Source organism: Balearica regulorum, chromosome 5, assembly GCF_011004875.1.
Source record: "Balearica regulorum gibbericeps isolate bBalReg1 chromosome 5, bBalReg1.pri, whole genome shotgun sequence".
NCBI classification, from domain to species: Eukaryota; Metazoa; Chordata; class Aves; order Gruiformes; family Gruidae; genus Balearica; species Balearica regulorum.
Window position 1 is genome coordinate 53636740 of NC_046188.1, and position 9533 is coordinate 53646272.

At 48.1% G+C, this 9533-nt stretch overlaps 1 protein-coding gene across 1 annotated transcript; it reads right to left on the reverse strand.

The window, feature by feature from the left end:
* Positions 1-1212: 1212 nt before the first annotated feature.
* Positions 1213-5443, reverse strand: INS (insulin). Its single transcript, XM_010307563.2, has 3 exons — positions 5365-5443; positions 4608-4811; positions 1213-1452 (listed from the first exon to the last, which is right to left on the reverse strand). Exons 1-3 carry the CDS (start codon positions 5441-5443, stop codon positions 1316-1318), a joined length of 420 nt encoding a protein of 139 aa, XP_010305865.2. The 3' UTR covers positions 1213-1315.
* Positions 5444-9533: the final 4090 nt, after the last annotated feature.

Sequence of the window (9533 nt, forward strand, 5' to 3'; positions counted from 1 at the left end):
AGAGGAGCACTGGTGTGGCAGCTGCAGGAGGGGGCCCCTGTCACAGGCTCTTGAATGCATCAAGGAAGCCCATATGGAAGGTCACCATGGGGAATCACTGGTGCTTCCTGATTTCCTATTTTATGGCTGTGTCTTCTTCTCAGCGGCTTCTCCAGCTGCTCTTCCAGCCCTTCAGTTTGCAGTGGTTTTGCCAGGTTTGTGCTCATCATAGGAACGAGAGCAACAAATCCTGGCAGGGATGAGATGGCAGCTTCCATCTGCATGGCTCCGATGGAGGCACTCAGATCTGGTTTGGGAAAAGAGGCTGTTAAAACCACAGCCTCCTCTCAGATCAGCTTTCAAAATCTGCCACCAGCAAAATGCAGACCCAGCCACTGCTGCCACCTCTGCCAGGCTGCACCCGTCCCATGACCACCTCCTGCATGGCTTCCACTACGCTGGCGTGGGAGTCCTTCAGCAGAGGGGACATGACCCTTCCCCATGCTTCCTGCCACCCCAGCCAGCTGGCATTGCCGTGGCAGCTTTTCCTCCCAAAAAGTGGTGATTTTGGGGCAAGAAAGAGGTTTGCAGAAACAGGAGCAGGGATGCTGCCCTGAAATGCACAGCTCTTGGCCGATACACTCGAAACTCCTTTTGGATGAAATCTGTTTTCTGCACACACACATGGTTTGTCAAATACTTGTCCTACACGTCCCACAGCAAGAACTCTGCCTGGGCCTCCACCAAGCAGAAGGGGGAACTAGACACGCTTTCTAAATTAGTCATGGTGGTCATCCATGATTTTTCTGGGTACAATTAATAGGTTACTTAATTCTTTCCTTAATCTGAACTGTTTCCATTACGCAGCTGAGGAAGTTCAGTCTCCCAGCTGCCTTGCTATATTTGGGCTGTGAACTGCAGGAAGCTGATCAGCATGACATTGCCACAGATATTCCCCTGTAATGTTTCCCTAGAAAGAGAAATCTCATTCAAACCTCTCTGCCCTCTCCTCCTTGCACCCCAGGCACCGCGGTTACTGGGTGCTCTGTGTATATGCTCTGTGTGATCCCCCTCCCTCCCAAGGAGTTCATTTGGACAGCAGAAGGATAGTGTAATGTGATGGGTGGTTTCAGGACCTCTTAAAACTGCCTTACCCAAGCACAGACAACAACACCCTAAAGTAATCATCAGTGCCCCCTCCCCAAGACATGGATGCATGAACCAGTGCAGTCCTTTGAATAGATCCACAACGTTTATTCAATTGCTTTGAAGGTGCAGTAGCGTAAGTGCGTGTTTCTGCCCATGGTCCGCGAGCTCCCCGCCGCTGGCCTTGCTGCTAGTTGCAGTAGTTTTCCAGTTGGTAGAGGGAGCAGGTGTTGTGGCAGCATTGCTCAACGATTCCTCGCTTCACTTTCTCAAACTCCTCCTGCTGGAAGGGCAGCTCTCCTACCTCACCATGCAAGGGACTGCTCACTGCCAGGGAAGAAAAAGATAAGCCGTGAGACATCACACAGCATCATCCCTGGCTGCTGAGCCCTGCAGAGATCCCCTCTTTGCAGACACCAGATTTTTAAGCCAGAGTTGGCTGGAAAATGGGGAGGAAGTTGCAAAGGTTTCGCTGGGTTGATGGGGCTTGCAGCACCTTTCAGGGTCTGTGTTTCCTCTCCCAAAATAATCCTATGGTGCTTAGAAGGAGCCAAGCTGAGTAGATATCAGGAGTGCGAGGGACAGGGGGATACAGGGGCTTTATTGGGGCAGGCATGTGGAGATGAAGAGAAACCCTGCACACCCCCTGGGGTCAAGCAGCTTGTAAATAAGATAATAAAATGGGTTGGTCTGCTCCAGAGAGATGAGGCTTGGGACTGCAGCCCCCTCCAAGCAATTACCCACTCTTCTGGGAGCCTGGCCAAATAACTGGGATGTCCATGGGATTGCAAGGGGCAACAACTGGGATTGTCCTGGGGCTGGATGCATTTCCCAGCTGGTCCTGAACAGTCTGCTCCTGTTGGCTGCCTGGATGGAGCCTCAAGACGATGGCGAAAGCATTCGTGTGTGTCCGTGTTCACAGCTGGGGATGAGTTTTTAGAAGGAATGATGAATTGAGGCATTTGGACACAGACAAAACTCAGCAGAATGTCTCGTTTGCTGGTGGGAACTTGAAAACTTGTGGACATAAATATTCAGGTTTTAGTTGCCCAACGAAAATACAGAAAATGGCAAATAAGACAATGATTTTTCCTCTACGAAGAAAAGAGGCCCTAACAAGAAAAAGATAATGCCTGGAAAGCGAGAATGAGATGAGGTTTCTAGGGCAATATGAAAGTACAGCATGAGATGCAAAATCCCCAAGTCCCCAAAGTGTGATGCAATGAACGAGGCACAAGAGTAACAAGATATCATTATGGTAGTGTTCTAGGAGGAAAAATTAGGAAAGGTTTAGTCCAACATTAAGTAGAAGAGGAAATAGCTCGTAAATGTTTTGTGATTTAGTTGTCTTCATCCTTCAAGGCAGCTGTGAGCAGACTGTAAACACAACTAGCTTGTATGACAAAGAGGTGGTGGCTTAGGCAAAAAAACCCTGGAACAAGAGGTAGAAAGTCCTCAGATACTTTCAAACTGGTGGCGCTGATGAAATTCTCAATACAGTATTTAGGAAAGTGGCTAACAAAACTTCTAACCTATTCGTGTTGGTCTTCAGAAATAAATCATCAGAGAAGGGAGCAACTAAATTAAAAATAAATCATGGCAAACCCTCTGCTATGACATTACTTTGCTTCACCTTCCAAAGACCTTTAAACTGTTTCACGGGATGGTTGCACACACAGAATCACAGAATGGTAGGGGTTGGAAGGGACCTCTGGAGATCATCTAGTCCAACCCCCTGCTAAAGCAAGTTCATCTAGAGCAGGTTGCACAGGATCATATCCAGGCGGGTTTTGCATATCTCCAGAGAAGGAGGTAGGAGGAAGGAGCAGGAATTGGATACAAGTGAAACTAGCGAGTGATGGGAGGATAACTGGTGGGAGAGGCGTATCATAGTCAGGGGAAGTTAACTAATGGTCCATCTTGAAATGAGAGGGTTGAAATGACTGGGATTTGGCAGGGGTCTCTTCTGCATCTAATCAAAGTCTCTATTAGTAGCTTGGAATACAGGAGAAAGAGTGTACTTTCTGGATTCATAGAGGAACTAAAGCTGAGACGAACTGCAGGTACCCATCTCCAGGAGAGACATCATGCTTGCATTATAGCTGGAGTATTACAGGTCCTAGCCCCGTCTGGGTACAAACACCATGTTGAAGGGCAGCTCTCTGGACTGCCTCATCCCCCCTGCACTGCCATGCAGACACAAAGCGCTGAACCAGGGGCAGTGACCTGGCATGGAGGGTGTGCAGGTAGGGCTGTCATCTCTTCCTGCCTCCCGGTCCTTGCACTCATCAGTAGTCCAGGAATCCTAAGGAGGAGAACCAAAGCAGCTCCACTAGCATTTCACCACCATGAAAAAAAGAGATGATATAAAGCTGTGGCAATTGCAAGCCTCTTGAAGGGCAAGATTAGTACTAAAAATTACCTTTGAAACTACAGAAACACTGAAAAGATGGGACTTTGTTCATTAAGAAATGGGAAAGACGGTCAAGGTAGGTACCAAAACTGTGTTGTGCATCCAGGTCAAGGGTTTGACTGTGATAGCAGTCCTTCAAAGACTGCTGATCCACCCAAGGGAGGGCCAAGTCATCCAAGGCTGACAGTAATCACTATCAATCAACAGTGCAGTGCTGCTTTGAAAAAGGCAAACCGCCTGTGTAGGCAGGAACATGGTGTGAAAAACATGCAATATAATTCTTCTAGTTTGCTCACTCTACTTGGCACTGGCATGGCCTCAGCTGGGGTCCCGTGTGCTTCTCCAGGCATCACCAGTCAGTGAGGATGTGGACCAAGCACAGAACAATTTGCATGGACAGAGATTTAGAAAATATGACCTAAGAAGGTAGTGGAGGGGTGTAGAGGGGATTTAGCTGAAAGCAGGTTAAAACTAGACATGGGAACAGTCTGCAAATATTTTGAAAAACAGCCATAAAGAAGAAAGGAGTAGACTCTTCCCCATGTGCACTATGAAGACAAGAAATAATTTACAGCAAGGAATGTTCAGGTTAGATATTGGGAAGAAACACTCAAGAAGAAGGTCAGCTGGGCATGGAAACAGGCAGTTTCAGAAGGCAGAAGAAGCTTCCTCACTGGAGGTTTTTATGAACATCCTAGACAAGCATGGGTCAGGAATAGGATGGGACAACTGATCCTGTCTTAGGGCAGAAGCAGGCTTCCGGGATTCCTTCCACCTTTATTTTCTATGAATACTCCCAGGCTGGTGTAATGGCCACAGGAAGAAATAGACAAGTTTGAGCTTTCAGCCACAATTCCTTTTGCCTCATAAATCCTCTTTCCCTGCCTGCCCTCCCATCTGCCTTTTCTACCTGAAAAGCTTTTCATTGGCAATGTGATGCTGTTGGTATGTTAGAGGTATTCCTGGCATTCCCCATCAAGGACATTCCTGGTGTCACTGTCAAAGATAGGTGATTGTTGCCTTTTGCATTGCATAGCATACGACTGTGTTCAAGGTCAGCCTGACTTACCTAGAGGCCGCTCAACATCCCGTCGGGCTTTGGGGGAGTAGAAGAAGCCCCGTTCTCCACACACCAGGTAGAGAGCCTCCACCAAGTGGGAGCCGCAGAGGTGCTGGTTGGCAGCTGCCTGGCTGGTCCCAGGGCCGGAAAGAGCGAGAAGGGCCAGGAGAGGCAGTGATCGGATCCAGAGAGCCATGGTGAGCAGGGTGAGGCCTAGGGCTGAGAGGCAGAGGAGATACATGGAGGTCTAGGAGGGACAAATAGGTTGTCATCAAGCGTCTTATGTCCTTTAGCTCCTTTGGCATGAAAATAAGACCAAAGTAGCAGATGGACCTTCTAAAGAGGTCCTAACTTGACAGGCAAGGACAGCTTTCTGCATCAGGCGTTACAAGTCACAGTAGATGACTAATGATTATAACCAGAAGTCCACCTCCATCCACATGCTCACATCAGTCCTTGCCTCCCTGCTGTCTTCCCCCAAAAGGCCAAACTGGACTGGAAGAACCACCCCACTGAGCCCTGTAGTATACGTGCCCAGGAAAGCTGAGATCAGCAGACCCCTTCAGAGGAAAAACCCTCTCAGCCAAGTCAGAAAGGGGCTGTTATTTACAATGATGGCCCAAAACCAGCACAATGTGCTCAAAGACCTGAGGAGACTTCATTTTCTTGGACTAGCGAGCCAGCACTTGTCACCACCAGCTACATCAACTTAAGAAAACAGCTCTGCAAAACAGGTAGAAGCTAATAGGGCAGCAATCAGACTTACCCAAAGAAGTGGCAGCAAGAGATGGAGAGAAGTTTGCTCTGAGAGTTGAAGACTGCTTGGTTGGTAGTAATATCTCCATTCTCTGTTTCCCATATTTATATGCAACACATTAGCCCAAGTGACACAAGAGCTAGCACAAGCCCCACCTCCTCGATGACACTCCAGCCAAAATTTTTGCTGCTTGTGCACATTAATATCCTTCTAGGTAGCATCAACAGGTCTTTATGCAAGTTAAGATAGAAGCAACAGTTTGCAGTTTCCATCTCATTTCATCCGACCTGTTTTTGCTTCCCTGAAGCTCTGTCCTGAGCCATCAGTGACCCTTTTAGCAGGAGATAATGATGCTATTACAGCTGCAATGATTGCTAATGACACTAATGCTGGCAATAGGCACTGCTGGCATTGAGGTGGCTCAACAGCTGTTTCTGAAATGTAAAATTAAAGGCAAACATGTTAATCTGTTTGATTAATATCACCTTGGAAAGTATGCAGCAATGGGACCAAGCTGTCGTGAGACCATGCTACCGTCAGGTGTTAGAGGAAGGAAAACACATTATTGTGCTGAGCCTGTCTGTGGCCACACTTGCTGGCCATACGGTGCACAGCGAGAGACACGCGTCCACAGCTTGGGCTGGGGGAGGAATATCATCTGCATTTTGCAGAAGACCTTGGATGGCCGTCCTAGCTCAGTGTGGGACCAGAGTTAGAGCATTTGAAATTTTGTATGTGAAAAAATAAGACTTTCCCCCTTTGCCCACTGAAAGGCAGGTCCCCTCCTTCATCTGCCACGCGCCCCTTCAAATTCCTGCTTGGGATTAAGCAGAGCGGAGACTCAGTCTCTGCCATTTGCAGGTGAGGGCTCTGAGCACCTCAGGTCTTCTTCCTGGGACTCTGCCTGAAATTGTGTCTTCAAAAGCAAGAAACGTCTCTGGTAAATCCCAGCGAAAACCAGGAGATAGCTGATTACCTCCATTCTGGCTGGTAAGTTTGCTTTTAATAAGAGATGATGGGCCAGGAGTGGTCCACTAGCTTTCATGGGTCTGATTTGGGCAACAGATCTAGCTTGCTCGCTCTTTCACAACATTCCCCGTTTTTTGGCTACCTCTGGATAGCATGCTTGTACCTTTTTTCTGCTTAAAGCATACTTTTTTTGTTTTTTTTTCTTGCCTGAAAAGGCCTACTATTTCAATTACTGGGGATGAAATGATCTTCAAACTTCCCATTACTCTAAATTTTGAGACTACAAGTGCTCAGCACCACTGAAAAGGAGACATTTTCATCTGTTTGAACTCTTCTGCTTTTTCAACTTAGTACAAGCTTGATTCTCCGTACACAGTATAAATTGGAAGCAAGTTCACCAAAATCAGCAGAATGCCTTGAGACTCGAACCAGACCCTTGATTTCTTGAGTAGCCAAAGCAGTTCCATCCATCAGCATCTAGGAGATAGGAAGTCCCATGACCCTGTCACGACTTTAAGTGTGAAGTATCATATATTTGCTAAATGACTGCGATTGCAAAAAGGCTCAAGAGAAGTGCTAAATCTCTGATGAGCATACAGGGAAGGGACTCATTTGCTCAAATGGATGCGAGACAAGGTTATCAGTTACATCCCTTGCCATGTAAGTCTTTTGGCCTCCTGCTAATAAATCCAAGTTGTGATGCTCAACTACAGTTAATAGCATTGCTGCACAATGTGTAACACTATCTCTGTCTCCCTTCCCCTCAAAAAAGATATTGGATGTACTTGAATGACCTAGTGGTATACTCATGAAGAGGGTCTCAGGTTTCAGCAAGATACGAGTACAGGGAATTCACTTACTCAGACCTTCTTTCTACTGGGAGAAGATGGGAAATTAGCAGCTACACAGGATAAAACCTGGCATTTCAGCCCATTTGAAGTAGGTTTTCAAAGCCAGGAGAAGCCTTGTGCCACTCACACTTACTCCAGAGCAAGCAGCCCCCACTTGGCATCTCACACGAAGGGGACAACTTGTATAATTACCCTACAGATCCCCTTAGCAGTCATTTTCCTGTGGTTACCACACTGCGTGGAGGTCAATGGACCTCAGGCCAGTGGTTGCATTGGAAAGGCTCCGGAGCAGGGTGTTCCCCAGGTTAATCACACACTGAGATTTGCCATTTAGGATTTGCCTTCTTGCACTTTTGAGCGTTACCTGAACTCACCTGAACCCATTTTTTATTAACAGTGGGACTTTGTAAGGAAGCTCCTCTATCCACTATCTTGTCCCTTCTGGGTAGCTTTCCTGCTGGGCTTCCCTCTTCCCCAGAGCTTACCCCACTGAGCTTTTCATTTTGTGTTAGAAGTGCCACATTATTAGTCTGTTGCTTCTCTTACTCTTGGCTAACCAAATCCTGGAGGTATCTTTGAAGAGCTTGTAGTATTTCTGCAGCATGCCCCAGCAGGGGAAGGGCTGACTGTACCCGAGTGTTCAGGAATCCCTCCTGGCCTGCTGTAGTTTGGGTACAGAAATAAGCCACAAGTTTTATTGGAAGGAAAAAAGATAGCACACTGGCTCAAAGTGCAGTACGGTCCAATTTTTTTTGCAAAAGTTTCCTACTATGTTTTTTTTTTTCCCTTCCAAAATATGATCACTTTGATTATTTATTGGAAATTATAATTTCTTACCATAAATGGTCCTTTGGAATACGAAAAATACTAGCAGTGATATAAATGGATATAAAATGGATATAAACTGCAGGAAGTTTTGTCTTAGGTGGAAAACTCCCATGTCAGCAGTGAGCTGAGAGAAGGAGCCAACAGGGGAGCCCATTTCTCAATGGAAAAGCTTTTTCTACAGAAAAATCTCAGTTCGTTCCTTCCAGGTTGAACTTCCCCATGATTTTCATGTCAATAGGCAGCGACAGGCTAAACGCTCATCCGTCATTTCCGCTACACGTGTGTTTTGTGACCCCCCCAGCTCCTCAGCTCCACATTGGGATCACTTGGCCGAAGGGTGGGAGCAGCTGAGTGGGAGCGGGCTGCTCCTGGCTCCTGCCCTTTGTGCTAAACCACCTCCAGACGTGACTCAAAGCCACCTCCCTCACTCACATCCCCCCGACCCTAAGCAGTTGCATCAGTGGGAACGAGGTTTAGGCAATCCCTGGTGTCATGTAATCAAGTTTTACAGTCCGTTGCCAGCACAATAAAATCTTTACTACTGTAGATGTCTAGCATTTTCGAACCCTGTCCTGAAAAAATAACAAGCCCGCTATGGGGGAACTAGTTAACAATTACAAGTTTGTGCAAGTTTTACTGACAGCAAAGGTCAGGTCTGGAGGCAAGCAAGTTCTCAGAGAGCACCCGGGGACCCCGAAACACCACCCGCATCTCCACTGCTGCTCTAACACTCAGCAGCCACTGCTGGGGCTGCTCTGCTGGTCTCTGGGCATGTGTTGCCCCAAAAGTGGAGCAGAGAGCAACACGGTGGTGACTGCGTGCCTCCTTTTCAATGGAGGGTGAATTTGGTGGCTTGTGAAATAAATAGCCCCAGAGGAGGAGCCACCTCCCAATGCACCCCTGTGCTGTGCCAGCAGCCTGCCGAAACATGGTCCTGAGGCACCCAGGGGGGTCTGCACCCCCAAGAGCAGCTTTTGGGGTGCCCACCCCCTGGGATGTGCCTCAGTATGTCCACTAGTAGCTGGGGATGTGTAGTTGGGGCGATTCAGTCAAGCACATGGGCTGTTTGAGCTACAGAGGTGTAGCTTTTCATTCAGCATGGGGAGATGGGGACACCGCGGGGCCCAGCAGTTGCCCCATCCAGGCTTTGCTCCACTCCTCGTGCAGGGTGCAGCAGCAGCCGGTGGCGTGGTGCAGAGTTGGGAAGCTGTCATCCTCAGTGCTCCTCATCTCCCTGTGGTTTCCAGCAGCTGTGCTCCCGTTGGCATGTCCAAGCACCCGTGGAATGGCAGCGTGTGGCCGCCCCGCCAGTGGCAGTGGCAGGAGACGAAGGGCGGGGAGGTGAACCTGGCACCCAGGCGTGTGCTTAATCATGGGAATGCTTGCAACCAAATCCTGCAATGCCTGCAGAGATATGTGGTAGGTGGGGCAGCCACTGTGGGCTGGAGGGGGAGAGGGCGCTGCTCTAGCAAAGGGTGAGGCTCTGCGGCTTATCTGGAGCCACACAATGAGAGATGCCCTTGCTTCAAA

Excerpts from the sequence above, each read along its gene's own strand:
- INS (XM_010307563.2), bottom strand. The coding sequence starts at position 5,443 with ATGGAGATATTACTACCAACCAAGCAGTCTTCAACTCTCAGAGCAAAC. Across the intron at positions 4,812-5,364 it reads TCTTGCTGCCACTTCTTTGG|GCCTCACCCTGCTCACCATG; the intron begins GTAAGTCTGATT and ends TCTCAGCCCTAG. Across the intron at positions 1,453-4,607 it reads GGATGTTGAGCGGCCTCTAG|TGAGCAGTCCCTTGCATGGT; the intron begins GTAAGTCAGGCT and ends CTTCCCTGGCAG.